This window comes from Megalops cyprinoides, chromosome 1 (assembly GCF_013368585.1).
Source record: "Megalops cyprinoides isolate fMegCyp1 chromosome 1, fMegCyp1.pri, whole genome shotgun sequence".
NCBI classification, from domain to species: Eukaryota; Metazoa; Chordata; class Actinopteri; order Elopiformes; family Megalopidae; genus Megalops; species Megalops cyprinoides.
In genome coordinates this window covers 2,850,975-2,869,122 of record NC_050583.1, presented here as the reverse complement: position 1 = coordinate 2,869,122, position 18,148 = coordinate 2,850,975, and the positions used below count along the sequence as shown (strand labels likewise).

Here is an 18,148-nt window from a genome sequence, read left to right as displayed (position 1 = left end):
TATATATTGAATATTGAATATTGAGAGGCGCAGAGGCAGAGGGCAAAGAGAAGACAATACTACAGCTTGTAGCATGAAATGTTCTATCATTTCTAGTTAGAATTTATATGTTCTGTGTAGGAAGGTTTGTACCCTTTGGCAAAACACAGATTCTTATTTCTGCTGCCAATGAAGTTCACTGAATTGAATTTAACTGGACTGAAAGAAAGAAAGAAAGAAAGAAATATAGAGAGACAGAAAGAGAGGCAGAGAGGAAAAGAAAGAGAGGCAGAGAGGAAAAGAAAGAGAGGCAGAGAGGAAAAGAAAGAGAGGCAGAGAGGAAAAGAAAGAGAGAGGAAAGGAGAAAAAGAAGCAGCCCTGTCCTGGCTATCAGGATCAGTCACCCATCACCTCACCCCCCCACCAGAACCTCCCACAGAGACTTCACCAACCCAGCAACCTCACCGCTCCCTGCCGAAAAAAATCACATTCAAGACCAAAGAGCTGTTCTGTGGAGCGGAGAGACAGGTGCGGAAAAAGGAAAAGGACTTCCACTGCAACAGTGCATTCACAGAAAACCTCCAATCTCTGCCAAATGCCAGCTACGAGCAGCTCCTGCTGAATCAAACTGAAAAACTCAGTAAATATGTCTGACAGACGTGTGTGTGCCAGTCACAGTCTTGTTTGCAGTGTACTGGTGAAAAACTAAGGACAAGATGAAAAGCGAGTCAGGCTATTGTTAGAGAGGCTGACAATGCAGGCTGAACGAGGGTTGGTTCATAAAAATGGAGGCTGTTGTTTCATAAAAAAAACATGGGTAAAACTCTACACAATTCACTGAAAGACAAGCAAATAAAGTGGCCCCCGAAATAAAACCACATTGTGGTCCCCTTCAATCCATGGGGTCTCCTCGAAACCAATCAGTGCTCAGACATGGAACGAGTTGGCCCCTTTTGATTGGCCAATGGTGATATAAGGTCCTGTCCACGTGACACAGCCTACTCCTTACTCCGCACTGCCTCTGTCCTTCAGGTACAAAAACTGGTTACACTCACACACACAAACACACACACACACACACACACACACACACACACACACACACACACACACACACACACACACACACACATTCACACATGCACACACACACACTAACATGGCCTCTTTATGACAACAGTCTGGCTCCGGCTCCTTCTTCGTCTGCCCTTACAGGTCCCCAGACCATGGTCGCCCAGGCAACGGGATGGGAGATGGGTGACCCGGTGCTGGGACAGCACTCCAGCATAATTTTCCTGTCCTCCTGTGAGATCACTCACACACTCTTCTCTCTCTCTCTCCTCCCCTTCTTTCCCAATCTAGAAATGGATCATGAATCTGTGCTCTGTGTCCCTACGGTCAGGGGTCAGGGGTCACAAGCGTGTCACCACTGATGGACTGTCCTCCCTGCTCCATGAGTCACCATGGCAACACTGCTCAGCTCCTGGCAGGCAGTGTGGTGCAGTGGTGAAGGAGCCTCAGTTGCCACAGTAAGGCTGCTGATTGGCTGCTCATGTGCTGCACCCTCAGCTGTAAGGCTGCTGATTGGCTGCTCATGCACATGTCCTTGACAGTGAGGCTGCTGATTGGCTGCTCACACACATATCCTCCACTGTAAGGCTGCTGATTGGCTGCTCTGGCTAAGCACCCTGAATCTGAGCCACTCCAGCTATGCCTCCGGTGTGTTAGACGCAAGCTTGTCCAGCTGTATATCCGCGTCTGGCGAGCAGACCAATGACAGCGCGGATTCCTTTCGCAGTAACAGGAAGTGACCGCTGCCGATCCCACCTCTGCAAACCGCCCTCTGATTCCCCGAATCGCCGCTACGCTTCCCGTGCCTCAGGGCATGCTGGGCCGTCGCTTCGCCCACGACACGCTCCAGCAGACACATCCGCACCTGATCCCCAGCTCAGAGCTCCCTCGCCATCCGCCAAAACACGTCTGTCTGCTCGCCCACCCCCGCTGAACACCTGCACGGGGCCCGGGCGTGGCGGGCAAAGGGGAAAACGGCACCGGCGCCACCTGAGTCTCGCTCGCGATCAGGCTTCTTTAATCCTGGCCAGCTCTGAGAGGGGAGCGTAACGGTCCAGAATGTCAGAAACAGGAGCGTTCTAACGGATGCTGAAATGGCGAGAGGGTAATACGGTCCACGGTGCGCGTCCACCGAGCTGACGCAAATCAAGACAAAGAAAACCCCTGCCCCATTAGCCATCCAGCAAAATTGGGGGGGGGGGGGGGGGGGTGTGTGCGGATTCTACTACGATAATAGCATGTTAACAAGTAAGGCAAGATCAACTAAAGCAACAATGAAAATGTTTGATTTTTTTCAGTTTTTTCAAAGTGGACATGGTTTATCTGTTTCTTTCCCTCCTGTACTTTTCCCTTTACGGGAAAGCAATTGTAAAAATAGGCTGAAACAAATTTGGATTGACTTGGACTGAATTGGATTGCACTGCATTGAGCCCCACATGAGATTCCAGGCTTGTGGGATTTGCCTTTCAAAATGAACTTGCATCAATCCATTTCATTGATTTACTGATCTATAAATCACCTGGGCCAATTAAACAGACCAATCAACATGCCGGTGATGACTGCTACTACCCGATCCAGAAAACCAGCCCCCTGCCTTTCTCAAACGCAGGGATAGGAGGCCACCCTGTTTGTAAAGGGTACATTGCTGGGGGAGAGATGTTAGTTTGGTGACAGCCCTGAACTGTGCTATAGCAGTAATGTATGGTAAGCAAAGATTGTGGAAATAATGAAGAATCTTCCAGGAGGAAATTGTATATGTCATTATGTCAGATTTTGACATGAGGGAAAATATAAGGCATATATGAAAACCAATATTCATAAAAGATCTGCACTCAGCACAGGCGAGGCTAAAGATTCAAAGGTTTCGGCATGCTGCCTTCTTCAGCACTATGAAGGTAATCTAATGTTGGCCTCTTTTTCATGGCCACTCTGAATGAATGTTTGAATCTTTAGTCCCAACTATACTGAGGAGCACTGAATGTCAGCTTGAGGTGCCCAAACTCTGTTGTGTTTTAAGCCTACAGGCGGCCATAAGAGCAAAACCCATTATGTTAGAGCAGTTTGCATTTCACTGTATATTAACATGTTTTTTGGCTTCTGAGTGGTCCAGACCGGAGGAGAGCACGGGATTGGCTCTTGGTGTGATGCAGGCTGGCGCATCACAGAAGCGTACTCTCATTCCCACCAATCAAAGCGCTTCCAGACTCCTGCCGAGGAGGCACAGCAGGTCCTCCTGGTTTCCATAGGAACCACTCGAGCTGTCCACAGGGTCACCGCTGAACATTGATGTAAGCATCAGGAAACCATGTGCGAAGAAGCAATTGATTCCTTTCATGAGATTAGCACCAAAGCTCTGATAGCTATACCTCTAATATAGCTAAAGCAGAAAAAAAACCCGCCACCGGCCCCTGCTATTGCGGGATAAATTCAGCACCGTCTGTATCCTGTAATATTTATTAGTGTATGCTTTCTTCTTCTTCCAGGGCAACGTAAAAATTATTGTTCTTTTTCAGTGTAGTGCCCCTGCAATCTCTGAATCCATTTCTGCTTGTACTGAATCTTTATGATTATTAATCAAATTATTATTCCCTTATCCTGTCCCAACAAGCCTCTTTTGCTTTCTTTCCTACTCCCATTGCTTCCTTTGTGTTCTCTCTCTCTCTCTCTCTCTCTCTCTGACCTCTGACACCGTCACACCGCTCCCTCCTCCACGGCCGATCTGCGTCGCGTTGACCTCGCTCTCTCACCGCATGTGCGGCGATTGCGGGAGTGCAGGGCGGTGACCCTAACCTCGACAGGTGCACGGGGAGAAATAATGATTTCCACGGTTTAGCTGCAAATATCCTCTCCATCTGACTGATAAGGAATGCGTGTGTTTATGTATGTGTACGTACGGTATGTGTGTATGCATGTACGTGCAGTAAGATACTGGCAACAGGCAGCTAGTTAGAAAGCGAATACACAAACTTTGGGATGAATATTGCTACCATTATTATCATCAGTGGGCTCATCACTGTCGTCTTTAGTATAGCAAAATTACGCAATATTTTAGTCATTGTCGGAAATACGGTTTCACACAAAAAAATTAAGTAAAGCTTTGGATGCGCAGAAAAAGACTCACCGATTATCAGAGTGGGGTGAAGAGGAAGCTACGCTGTCATGTACCACTCTGTCGCGCACACACGCACGCACAAACACAGGCGCGCACACGCAGCACAGACTGCGGGTGTACAACACGGCACGGTCCTGTCCACAGGTGCTGTCTGCTCGCTGCAGCTGTCAACGGGACCGCTTTAAAACTCGTTTGTCACCGAAAAAGCCAGTATAGGCCACTTCCTGTACACCCTCTGTGTTTCCCTGGTCGCTGTCGTCCAGGTGCGAAATCGGTCGGATGTAAGTGACTCACATTAAACACCTGCGAAATCCCTAATAAAGCCGCTAAATTATTGTCTACATCTCTGACACTCTCGCCCCTCAGGTCAATAATCCTCTGCGTGCTGTTCTAGCGCAGAGTAGAAGTATTCCGTGGATTCTTACGCGATGTGCACCCGGTAAGCGATGGAATTTCGGCTTTTTTCGGGTTTCCTTACCTGAATCGAAATGGGAACTGAAGGCAAAGCTGGGGTTGAAAAAAGATGAAGACATGACCATCACACAGAGAGCCGCGGACATCCTCCTCTTCATTGAGCCTTTTTTGGGGTAATAATAATAATAATTTAAAAATTAACCGTTTAAAAAGAAGGACAAATGGCAAATGGTCGACTCAGATTTTGCATTTTTCCATTTTCAGAGATGCCCCCGGCGCCCCAGTGCGCGCTCCTCCATTTTTTCCCATAAAATGCATTGGATTAAGGAGCAGATGCTGGCAGATATCTCCGCTCTCCTTTGTTTTGCGTTAGCGGCTTACAGTCTCTGATTTGCCGAGGGAAGCAGCCGCCTTCCACACGCGGCAGTTTTCCCATTCAGCCCGAGCGGGGACGGAAATGCGCGGAGATCGTCAGCGCGGAGGTGTCGCCGCATCAAGGTGATGCTGCTCCCGTGTTTAAATCGCTGTCCCCTTTACTCTCTGCAGCAAAGCCAGGAGAGCTCCAGGGCCCCCCCATTTCCGCGAAGCGCTTTCGGTTAGGAAACGAAGGCGACGCGGGGCGCAGGGCGGCGTGGGGCGGCATCGGGGGGGAGCCGCAGAGATGGAGATCCCGTGTGTATCCTCTCGCGTTGGCTGTGATGGGTTGATTCGGCCGCGTCGGACGCTACAGCGGGGGCTGCTACAGCGGGAGCTGCTACAGCGGGAGCTGCTACAGCGGGGGGTGCTACAGCGGGAGCTGCTACAGCGGGAGCTGTTCGGGTGCTGACAGCGCCATTTTGCAAGCTAATGTTCCCCGATATAGAACCTCGCGCTGGAATCTGCAGCGCGCGCGCGCAGGGGGGAGGAGGAGGGGGGGGGGGGGGGGGGGGGGGGTTACAGGAATACGAGAGAGGGAGGGTGAAAAGGGAGCTCGCGAGCCCTATAATGTGGCCATTTTTTCATTCATACTGTTGAATGGTAAATACGTGACGGATAGACAAAAAATTGCATGAGCGTGGACCATTCATTCGAACGAAAAAGTGCACCTCAACACACCTAGTGACGACAATGATAGCATAGTATAGATTCCTGCAGTACAGCGCGATCACAGGCATGATCAACACGCGCATCCTTGCATTGCATAATTACTAAATGTTATGTCTTCCGCATAATGTATCTTACTTCATGCGACATACAGCGTCGCGTCACGCAACACCTAAATGCTCTGACGTCACGCCAATGCAGACCCCTTGTCAGTCAGAGAAGCTGTTGAGACATGTCAGCAGCTACACTAGCCTTCCTCCAGCGCTACCTCCTTATTTTTTACGTCTTTATTTATTCATTTATTTTGAGGCACGTGTTTTGACACAGACGCGACTTTCTTACGTGTTTTACTGCGATGAACGCTAACACTGAACGGCATCTGAGCGTCAGCGGCCGTGTGCGGCGGTTCTGAGCATGCTCAGTGACTGCGGCGCGGCGCTCGCTCGCTCCACCGGGACGGAGGGATGAGAGGAAGGAAGTCCTGCACGTGGAAGGGAGGATGAATGGAGCGATTGTGATATCATCCCGTAAAAAGCACAACCCCCCCCCCGGAATCCATAGATCCCATCCCCCCTTTGTAATCTCATTGGCCTGGTGTGAGCGAGTCCCTGCCTCCCACCCAACCCCCCACCCCTTATCCCCCGCTCCTCCTCGCGAGTCTATTACAGCGCTATTAACCGGAACGCTGGCCTCGGGGGGGGTTATCAACGGGAACCTTTCAAACACACACACAAACACCACGTGCTGTCAATACACCGCTCCTTTCCATAAGACATCCTTCTTTGATCGCCACATAAACAGGCTCAGGCTATTATTAGGACTCTCCACAGCCCTGCACCTGAACGCCGTGTGAGCGCCTCCAGCCAGAGCGGACCGGTGCCGTGACGCAGGGGAGGGACGTGCGGCCGAAACACGCAGGCTTGCAAACGCGTGATTAACTGCTCAGATTAAACCGTGACGGACAGAAAAGGCAAGAAAAACAAAACGAAGAGGAGAGACAAAATCATTTTTAAACATATCTTGGCTGGAAGGAATGTAAAAAAAAATCGATCACAATAAGCACATACTATGAAATTGAGGGATTTAGCGAGGTATACGATTACATCAGATCATCTAGTTTCCAATTATTTTTCTTGGTGGTCTGTTTTTTTACATTCATACGCTGCTGTACAGAAAGTCGGTTAAACGGGGATCCGTCCAGTGACGGTCAGAAGTTTTTTTTTTATCTCTGTGTCAGTGTGTTTTGCTTTTTAAACTGTGCCACTGTTTGGCTGTGACAGTTTTTCGCCGCGTCGCAATGTCAGCGCTTTCAGTGCGGCGGTGTTTCTCTGTCATAGCTGGGGTTTGTCAGCGGTTTAGGTCTCACCTGTCAGTGTTGCAGAATGTCAGTGGGTTACAGTTCATCATTTTCAGTGTTTCACACACTCACACACACGCTCCCTCTTCACAGTCTGTGCTTCCAGCTTCTCAAAGCAGCAACACTCTGCACTGACATGATGGGCTGTCAATCTCCCTCATTCAGTTATTCCACCGCCCCATATCTCTGACTGACACCAACACAGACAGCTGCTCAAGGGGTATAGTCATGTACACAGACATACATACACACCTCACACACACACACACGCACACACAGATATACATACACACATACACACCTCACACACACACAGATATACACACAGATACACACACACATACACACCATGCCCCACTAAAACGCAAATGCCCCACCACACCCTGAAAACACAGTGTATCACAGCTAAGGAATCCAAACAGGAAAATCTTGTCATCTGCGATTCTCTGGTTTCTCTGACTCCGCTCCAGCACCGGGCCTAACGGGTCCCTCCGGGCCCGGTGTCAGTCAGCACCAGGCAGGTGGGTGCAGTGAAGACCCCGATCCGGTTCCTCCGCCCTTGGAACACTTAGTCTGTCTCAGCAGACAGCTGGGCAGCGGCTCACCCCCACATGCTTCATACCTGCACACACACACACACACTCACACACACACACACATACACGCACACATACACACATACACACACACTTACACACGCACACATACACACACACTCACACACTCACACACACACTCTCACACACACACACACACACACACACACACACACAGTCACACACACAGCCCCGAGCTGATATCAGTTGTTCCTCTGAGCCGTAGTAAACATTAATTTATATATTAATGACACTAATGGGAGATGCGTTCTGACAGATGCAGTGGGAGGGTGCGGAGGGCAGGGAGTAGGCGGGGGGTCAGTGTTCCTGCCCCGCTCTACACTGCCGTCTGAGGTTCACCCCAGGCCTCCAGCCAAAAGCCAGACCCTGCCAGAAACAGAGAATTCAGCATCCTGATGGGGCTCACAAAATGGCAGGCATGAGTCACCGAATAATCCTCCTGTTGCTTAACATTAACAAGAGCCAGTAAAACAATTAGCATGACTCCCCCATGCCCCCCTGGCCACCCCCAACACACACACACACACTCACACACACACACTCACACACATCACACACCACCCACACACACTCACACACACATACGCAGTACAACCCCTTGATCTCCAAGCAGACTCAGGTTTTGCTTGATCATATTCTGCAGTATATGAATATGAATATTTAACACTCCCCCCTTACTGCAAAACGGGAGCTAAAGATTTACTTTCAGGGAAATCTTGCCTTTCTGCAAAATGGGGACTGGGTATTTGTGAATGGGTAGTGCTATTTTACCCTGAATGAAGAATATGGCAGGGTTTATGAGTAGAGACCGGTAAATGATACAGTGTAACGGGAGTTAAGGATTTATGAACAGAGAGCATGAGCGGTCTCCGCAGGCCGTGAGGCTGGGCTAGATCAGATCTGCTGCTGCAGCTGGAGATGCAGCTCGATGCGTTTCTCTCAGCCTGTCTGTGAGATAAACCAGATTGATGTGCACTGCAGGAGAGCTGAGACAGAGAGACTCAGCAATGCGTTAGCGGGCTCACACCGGCTGGTTCTCTCTCTCTCTGTCTCTCTCTCACTCTCTCTTTCTCTCTCTCTCTCTCTCTCTCTCTCCCTGTCTTCCTCTTTCTCTCTCTGTCTCTACCTCCCTCTCTCAGTCTCTGTTTCTCTCTGTCTCTCTCTCTCACACTCTCTGTCTCTCTCTCTGTCTCTCTGTCTCAGTCTCTCACACTTTCTGTCTCCCTCGTTCTCTATCTCTTGCTGTTTGCTTAAATATTTTGGTGAATGAGGGGCTTATAAAAGTCAAAAAGTCTCCCTCCATCTTTTTCTCTCACCTACTCTCTAGATCAGTGTTTCTCAACCCTCTCCTGGAGGACCCCCTGCCCTGCATGTTTTAGATCCCTCCCTGCTCCAACACAGCTGATTCAAATGATCAGTTTGCAGCTTCAGGAGTTCATAATCTCCCTCCTCCCCCTCCCTCTCTCTTCATCCCTCTCTACCTCCCTCCTCCCTCTCTTCCTCTCTCTTTCCATCTTTCCCCTCATGCAAAATTAAGTTTGTTGTCGGTAGACTAAAGGAGAATGTCTTTGAGCTCCGCGGTGAGGAGGCAGAGGAAAGATATCCCCTGACGCTAACGAGGCCAGCGGAACCGGACCGACTCTCAGACCTGAGGATGCTTTTTCCGTCCGTTTGTTTGCTTTTGTCCTTCTGGGTTTCTGTTTGTTTATTTGTTTGTAGATTTCCCATGCACTTTGTTTAAATATTTTGGTTTGCAAAGGGCTTTTAAAGTAAATAAGTCTCTTTTTCTCCTTCTCTTTCACCCTCTCTGTCTCATCTCTCTCCATCCCTCTTTCCTACACTAGTATTTGGGCATGAGAGTGTTCACATTCTCAACATTTCCTCCCATGATTCCTTTCCTATTCATGTCTGCCAGGTTTTCGTGTGGCGAGTTTGAGAATGGGGTGGGGGGGGGGGGGGGGTTCATTGGAATGGGGTTTGGCGATTCCATACATTAATGGGACGTCTCCTGGTCATTCACTACATACATAATAAAAATAACAGAGTAAATATGTTAAAAGGACAATGTCAAGGCTCAGGCACGGACTCAGACGCGGACCACGAGTGCTCAGATTCCAGGCGATTATTAACAGAACAGTCAGACAAGCAGGCAGTCGTAAAGAGGCAGGGTCAAAAACCAGGCAGGCAGTCCAAGGCCAAAACAAGGATCAAAACAGCAACAGGCAGGGTCAAACCGTGAAGGCAGGCAGATTGGGCAATCAGGGCAGAACGGCAGGCAAAGACGGTGTCGAGGAGCAGGCGAGGCAAAAACCAGCAAAATCCAAGCAGGGAAACACAGGCGGGAACGAGACAGGCAGAAACACTGAAACGATCTGGCAAACAAGACAGAGACAAGCAGGGCTGATATAGGGCTGGGCTGACGAGGAGATGGGATGCAGGTGGGCAGGCAGGCAGGTGGAGGTGATCACGGTAATCAGGTGGGCGGAGACAGGGCGGAGAACGGGGCAGGGCTGGAACACAAGGAAAAACAAAAGCACATGGACACAATGACAGATGGGAGAACAGCTAGGGGGCCGGAGTACTGACAACATAATAAAACAAGAAAATGACATTTTCTTCTATGTGCCACTGGCAGAGCCCCCTTTCCTTAACTTTTCTAAAGGGTTTGAGCTGCATCCTCTGGTTGTAGTTCAGCTGATGAAGCAGGAAGAGGCTGAAGTGCTTTGCGAAAAGTACAAACGGTCACCACTGAAGCACCGGGCAGACAGCAGACAACAGGAACATGGACGAGGGAATAGCATTAATCCTCCATGCATTTAGGTTTTACTCCTTAGAACCGGGAGTCGTCAGCTAGCTATTCTGTGCTCAAGAGCAGCTGGTCATACGGTTTTGTTTTGACAGATTTAGGGGCTATATGGTTAGCTAACTAGCTGATATTAGCTGGCTCCCCCACTGGTGTACAGCTTTTCCTGTTTCAGGAATGCAACCGTAGCAACGGATCAGCCGACAGGTCAAAGGTCATCATTCTGTCTGTGAGTTACATTTAGATTCACATTTATTCATTTGATGAAAGACGCTTTCATCCAAAGCGACTCACAGGCGATTTATAATAAACGGCACGTCCATGTGACTGCTGCACATCGCCGCTGGCAGCGCCAGCCAGAGATCGCAGTAACATCCCGTAAATCTGGCGCTGTTATTCCTTCACCCCAGTGAGTGTACTGATGCCGCACTCCCCCTCACACGCGAGCCAATCAGACGCTTCCGTTTAGTCTGCGCAGACCTGCGGTCTCGGCCACTGCAGGTGTACAGACGGGAAGCTGCGTATACACAGGATCTGTGAGGGTGTGGAGAAGCTGGCTGCCACCTCTCTCATAAATGAGCCAAAAAACAAAAGTTTAAAAACCAATAATTTATTTTAAAACATAAACCAAAACAAAGAAACCAGCGGGGACAAAGTGAGCCTTCCCTGCTCTGCAGCCACACCTGTATTTAATCAGGGCTCAATCAGCAAGGTGTGGCTCGTTACCCAATAGGCTGGTCCTCATGCAAAGTAACACAGGTGCACACAATCAATTAACAATTAGCATTTGGATTCTAAGGGAGAGGTGGCGAAGGCTCTCCTTCACAGAGTGGTAACCCTGTGTCTGGGAAAAGCAACGCTGTGCTTTTTAAAGACGTCAGCGTTCAGAAAACACCTCTACGGACATCATCTCCTCAGGAAAATGTCACACAACAGCGCCTTTAACCATTGGCTCTGTGCAGCATCTGTACAAAGTGCTGCAGAACTGCTCCCAACTCTAACGCTTTCTGGGCACAGTGTAAATGTACACATCCGTATGAAGGGAGGAAAAGGATGGAATATCTCCGCAGTGCCGTTCCGGACACCGTCTGTAAATGTGAAGCAGAGCGACAGAGATTCTGTGTACGAGGCAGGAAATACCACTGAGTTTCTGTCATAGGGCAACTCCAGCCCCGAGGTATTCGTGTCATATATGATTCATGCGTGCAGAACATTGCTATATATGTATACAGTATTATTATATAAGATGTTTGTACATTAATAAATAAATCAGTAGCTATTTAAAGTCAGATGGTAGATGTCAGGCAAAGGGTTTGTTCTGGGGAGTGTTGTATCTTATAGATATGTTGCAGGATGGCTGGTTCCCCCCCCCCCCTTCAGTGACTCAGTGTTTTGTCAGTTTCTTGTCTGAAGCTGGAATCCACGTGGTTTTCCCTTGTCCTGTTACATTATGTTACATTAAATTACATTATATTATATTACATTACTGTCATTTAGCAGACTTTCTCATCCATAGCAAAATTACATAGGTTACAATTTTTACATGTTATCCATTTATATATATTTATTTTACTGGATATTAACTGAGGCAGTTGTCATTTGTTGTGGGTAAAGCGCCTTGCCCAAGGGCACAGCAGCAGCGCCCCAGTGGGGAGTAGAACCAACAACCAGTCGGTTTATGAGTCCTGCTCCTTAACCACTATGCTGCGCTGCCGTCCTGTCCTGAGAGGGGTGCATTTCAGAAGCAGACAGGAAGCACATTTCTCAGCACCCGCCGCACGCCACATCCGAGCTGGCAAACCGAATTCCCCCCCCCCCCCACCTCACCCAGTCCCTGGGGTGCCGTGGATTACCTGGGCTGGGTGCTACACATTCACATTTACATTTACATTTACATTTACAGTATTTATTTATTTAGCAGACGCTTTTATCCAAAGTGACGTACAAAAGTGCATACAGTAAGTGACATGACAGTACCAGGACGGGATGTGTACAGTTCCACAATGAGACAGTTCTCAGCTGAGAGCACAGTCTGTGTGAGGACGCAGTGCTAGCTAATTTATAGAGCTACAGGGTATAGGGCAACTAACAAGATCCAAATTCAAAACAGCGTGATGGGTGCCCGAGTGAAGGCGGTAACAACGAGAAACGAAAAACATTTACATTTGTTCATTTGGCAGACACCTTTATCCAAAGCGACTTACAAGTGAGGTAGAGTATCACACAAGCAAAAAACCATCAGGAGTCAACAATATTAGAAGCACCCAATGTCTAGGTTTCAGATGTTTCTTGAAGACAGAGAGGCTACACATCAGAGGTTACCAAACCCCCCCCCACCAATCCCCCTGATTGAAAAGCATTTAGAGATCATTGAAATGGATGAAAGGCACTCTGTAAATGCACTTCTTCATTGTGGGATGGCTGGTAAAATTGTTTTTGCTCTGAAAAGGCCCGTGATGATGGTTTTTTAATTAAACTAGAACAGGTGATAAGAGTCAAAGGTTACAGAGCAGAACTGCGTGGGGAAAAACATGAGTCTCCAGCACCCTTTGTCAGCTGTCAATCAGCCCATACCCCCCCCCCACGTACATAGAGCATGCATAAATAAACAGTACAGTTCTGGCAGTGATGCAGGCATAACTTTCACCCCTGAATTAAACCCCCCAAACCAAAGTTAGACATCAGCTCATCATCGGAACGGAACATTACATCGTGTATGCAACACGCTTCAGTGAAGCTCACCTGATCTGACTCCAGCTTTTGAAATGTGAAACCAACCCCTGCCTTTACTGAGTATTTGATCAGGCAAAAGAAAGAGAGAGAGAAAAAAAAGAGAGGGAGAGGGAGAGGGGGAGAGAGAGAGGAGTGGTGGAGCAAGAGGGAGAGAGAGGGAGAGAGGGAGGGAGAGAGAGTGAGAGAGAGCGAGAGAGGGGAAGAGAGAGAGGGAGAGCGAGAGAGAGAGAGAGAGAGAGAGAGGAGAGGGAGAGAGAGCGAGAGAGAGGGGAAGAGAGAGAGGGAGAGAGGAGAGAGAGGGGGTGGGAGATGGGGGAATAAGAGGGTGAAAGAGCAGGAGGGGGGTGTAAGGCGAGGCGGGGGGGGGGGGGGGTTCTTCTAAGACTCTAATAGAGCCAGGGGAGGGTGACAGGTGCGGCTCAGTGATTGAGATCTCCCCCCCGCGGGCGGTATAAAGGCCAGGGGGCGGGCGTGGAGCGAGAGCAGTTGCAGGCAGGACACGCCCGGGGTCGGGGTACGCGGCCGAGGAGACGGGTCACAGCACTGGTGAGTAGGGCAAGAGGCGGACGAGAGGAGGGCGAGAGGAGGGCGAGAGGGAGAGGCAGGAGCTGGTGTACAGAGGAGCGGAACAGCTGGGGTTTAGGGATGCAGGGTAAAGCCGACAGAGAGGCGTGCAGGCACAGAAATGCACAGTGAGGCTGCTTCAGCTGCTTCGGCTGCCGCCCATCACGCGGAATAGGGCTCATGCTTCTGCTGTGTCCCGCCCGACGGGGCACCCTCCAGGGAGGGGGGTCCAACGCCCCCTAAAGCATTTTGGCTCTTGTTGTTTTTGTGTTTGATTGGAATGAAATAGCCTCTTTTAGGCATCCAGACCGAGGGGCTGTGAGACAGGAGAGCAAAACCGGAGAAAAGCAGGAGTGAGGTTCGGAAAACGTGGAAACGGAGGGCGTTGTGTACCCTCTCTTTGAGGCGGTGGAGGTGATGGTGTGTGTCTGTTTTGGGGGGTGCAGGGTGTGTGTGTGTGTTTTTGGGGAGGGTGGAGGTGGAGTTGAGGGGAATTCTGGAATGACTGACCAGTCTTCGTCTTTGGCTGCAGACCTAAAATCTGAAGCCCTTTGATGGTAGACCTTCTGCTGCGGGTGCTGTCTGCCCAGCTAGAGTTTTGAAGTTGAAACTTGGGGTGTGCTGTCGCTTGCGAAGCGGTCGTTTGTTTTCAGGGTGTTGTGCGCTGCTGTCAAGTGCGTGGTTGATAGAGGAACCCCCCCCCCCCTCCTTTATCCCCCTGCTCTTTTAGGGTATGGAAACGGCTCTGTACCCCCACGAGTACCCGAAAACACGCGGCTTGTGTGCAAAGTGAGATATGAGGTTACAGGGTGCTACCACAACATCCCTCTTTCCCGAAATAAAGGCGACCCCTTCGGGGGGGGGGGGGGGGGGGGGGGGGGGGGTAATGGGACACCCGCCCAGGTGGGCCGTGGAGGATCCGCCGGGTGGTGTGCACATTCCGTACAGGTCAAAGGTCAGCGGAAGGCGCAGCACACTGGAGATGGAGTCATCGCTACGTCTGCAAACTGGCCACCTGAGTGAATGCGCAGAACCAACAGCGGCAATTTCCACCGGGGGGAGCGGGGTCTGGGGGTGTGTCAGGGGCTGGGGATTTACAGTTTGTTTTGCTCCTGCAGCCAATGAAATTCATTTCCATTCCTCTAGTGGGCGGGGCCACATTAATGCTGTAGGTAGGCTTGACCTTCTAAAATTCTGACTTTACGCATTAAACTTAACCTTTTTTACCCCCCCCCCCCCCCCCCAGAACACACAAGCAGGACAGCATGGCGGACGACTTCAGCTTGCAGGTGAAGAAGGTCGCCCTGGCGATGGGCGCCTCCCTCACAGACCAGGACATCGACCGCATACCGCGGGAAATGCGGCTTCAAGGTGACAAACGGACCAGGGTCAGGGGTCAGGGGTCAGGGGGTCAGACAGGCGTCATACACATACAGCGGCAGCAACACATGGACACTGGACTTGCAACCACAATGTTTAAAGTTTGAGTCGTGGGTGGTGCACTGCTGTGGTACCTTTGACTGGCCTGTACAACAGCAGTACTCCACTGACAAGCTGTTGCATATAAGCTGAACAGCTTCAGTGGGTATCCAGCTGTATACATGGTTAATGTGTGATAGGATCCCTAAGTGAACAGCTTCAGTAAGTATGTTATACATCTATATATATTATACATAAGTAACGTGTAGTAGGGTCCTTAACCTATTGTGGAAAACATGTTAAAATGCAGAGTATGTAAGCTGCCCTGGATAAGGCTCTTCACTTGTAAGTCGCTTTGGATGAAAGGAAATGTAAATGTAAATGTAAGGATGTCAGTAAACCAAACCAAAACAGACAGCAAAGACACTAATGACAATGATGAGTCCTACAAAGCTGGGTGCTGGGATACAAGCAGTGAGGTTATGAGAGGGCAGAGAGAGGGAAGGAGGGGGTGGCAGGAGCAAGGTTTCCCAGCACAGAGAGAGTAGAGAAACCGGCGTGGGGGATGGGGGGGGGGGGTGGGGGGTGAAGTGAGTGGAGCTTCTGAGGTCACCCTAAACGACCAGTCGATCCTTTCCCTTCCAGGCAACTTCAACTACACCAAGTTCTTTGAGTACATGCGGCAGTTCAAGACCTCCGACCAGCAGGAGGACGTGATCCGGAAAGCCTTCCAGGTGCTGGACAAGGACGGCAGCGGGTACATCGAGTGGAATGAGATTAAGTAAGAGGTTCCCTCTGGGAGATATATCCCTGACCGTGCCCTCTGGGAGATATATCCCTGACCGTGCCCTCTGGGAGATATATCCCTGACCGTGCCCTCTGGGAGATATATCCCTGACCGTGCCCTCTGGGAGATATATCCCTGACCGTGCCCTCTGGGAGATACAGTATATCCCTGACCGTGCCCTCTGGGAGATATATCCCTGACCGTGCCCTCTGGGAGATATATCCCTGACCGTGCCCTCTGGGAGATATATCCCTGACCGTGCACTTCGGGTGTTCCCCCGTCAGCCAGCTCGAGAATGAAGTAAATTACCTGCAAACCATGGCTTATTGGAACGTAGCCTAGCATATGCTCATATATGGAGTTCTTTCTGTCACATATGAAGAATGTAGAAATGTAGAAAGCTCTACCTCCATTATTTATGTTACAGTATGTCAGTTTTGTACACCTGGACTGCACAGAAATACAGGTTCTATAAATCCTTCACTGAGCAGCACATAGACTGGCGTTTGTGCTCTCTCATTTGGGCGTAAGCAGAAAGACACAGTGACGTTGCCCATTTGGTCAGAAAATGCAGAATTCTGTCTCTCTCTCCCCTCCATCTGCTTCACAGGTTTTTATTCTCATGATTTCGGCAGGAGACTTGGGCATCCCCCTGTGGATGCATTTCCAAGAATCTTAAACTGCATCTGTCCAAACCTTACCCATTCCTGCGTCTTTCTCCCTTCCCGCAGACTAGAGTTAGTCACACTTTCACTCTCTCACTTTGATTTTAAAAAACCTAGGGGTCTAGGGACCATTACATTACATTACATTCATTTAGCAGACGCTCTTACCCACAGTGACTGCCAGCACAACAGAACAGATGTGTATCCATTCAAGCTGAATGAGCAGCAGTGTCAGACCAGGTTAACAACACTCCCAGACCAGTGAGTGATTGAACTCTATTCAAACCCTACCCTAGGATAAGTTGGACAGCCTAGAAACTTAAAGAAGCCAATTAGATACACTACCCATCGGTCGGTCAAACACTGGAGTGTACAGCCTACAGAACTTTAGCCAGTGGCCTTTGAGCTGACACTTGGAGGAAGCCGAACAGCGGAGGATTGGATGTGGACAGCTTCACGCAGGTGAATGGTATGGCCCTGACAGATGTATGTCAGATTTGACAGGAGAGAAAAACTACTGAAGGATTCTGGGAATGACTGTGTGTGCTGCATTGACAGTGTTCCTCATTAGTTTGATCGATTGATTGATTGATTGATTGATTGATTGATTGATTGATTGATTGATTCAGTCACAGCTAATGCACAGGCTCGCTGCTCAGTGAACGGCTAGCGGGAGACCCCACTGTCTCCCCCCCAGTACCTCACCTCTCACCTGGCTTACCTGCTCCCGCAGGTACATCCTGTCCACCGTGCCCAGCTCCGTACCCATAGTGCCGCTGTCCGACGAGGAGGCGGAAGCGATGATACAGGCCGCGGACACCGACGGAGATGGCAGGATCGATTTCAGAGGTGAGGGAGGGAGAGAGGCGGCTTGCACTGGCGCAGTCAAGCCACCAGGTGTCAGCATCGGTACGATCGATATTATAGGAGAGAGGCTGCACTTGCATAACATGGACACCAGGGGGCAGATGAAACAGGATCGATTTCAGAGGATGGAGGCTGTATTTACACAACCCAGCCACCAGGGGTCAGCCTCTGGCAATGTTTGAGAGGAACAGGAAGAAGCGCTTCCAGTTTTCACGTAATGTTCATCTACTGAGCCGAGTTTTGTTGCACTTTGTGTCAAAATTGTATTGAGACTGAGGGTTTTATGGATGTACTTACGTTACAGAGCGCTGAACATTTAATTTTTTATGATGTTCAATATATGCACACCCTTTTGTGATAGAAAAATTAATTATTAGCTTTGTTTGGCAATTTCTTGTCTAGGTGTAACAGTGCCAGAATCGTTCAAACAATGAGCCATGAATCCAGTCTTAAGCATCACTGATTGCAGCAATAAAAAGCATGTGCTGAAAGAGACGTTCTGCTCTTTGGTTGAGGTTTCACTTCTCGAACTGGCTTTGAAGAAGGGGTGGCTGCTAATCACTCTCCTTTTGTTCGCATGTGTGACGTCCTGCCTTGCAGAGTTCTCGGACCTGGTCAAATTAGAGAAGAAGCCCAAGAAGTAGGAGCCCGGGGAGGGGCCCCGGGGCCGAGAGGGA

The 18,148-nt window shown here is 49.6% G+C and overlaps 2 protein-coding genes across 2 annotated transcripts in view; one reads left to right on the top strand and one right to left on the bottom strand.

Moving 5' to 3' along the window:
- Positions 1-5,352, bottom strand: part of aatkb (apoptosis-associated tyrosine kinase b) — a 61,776-nt gene extending 56,424 nt beyond the window's left edge. The window contains exon 1 of the mRNA XM_036535786.1: positions 4,641-5,352. Coding sequence (XP_036391679.1) covers positions 4,641-4,734 — 94 coding nt within the window. The 5' untranslated portion in view covers positions 4,735-5,352. The remainder of the gene's footprint in view (positions 1-4,640) is intronic.
- A 9,646-nt stretch (positions 5,353-14,998) lies between these two features.
- Positions 14,999-18,148, top strand: LOC118773882 (parvalbumin-like EF-hand-containing protein). The gene is made up of 4 exons (XM_036522933.1): positions 14,999-15,104; positions 15,798-15,933; positions 17,338-17,453; positions 18,072-18,148. Exons 1-4 carry the CDS (start codon positions 14,999-15,001, stop codon positions 18,113-18,115), a joined length of 402 nt encoding a protein of 133 aa, XP_036378826.1. The 3' UTR covers positions 18,116-18,148.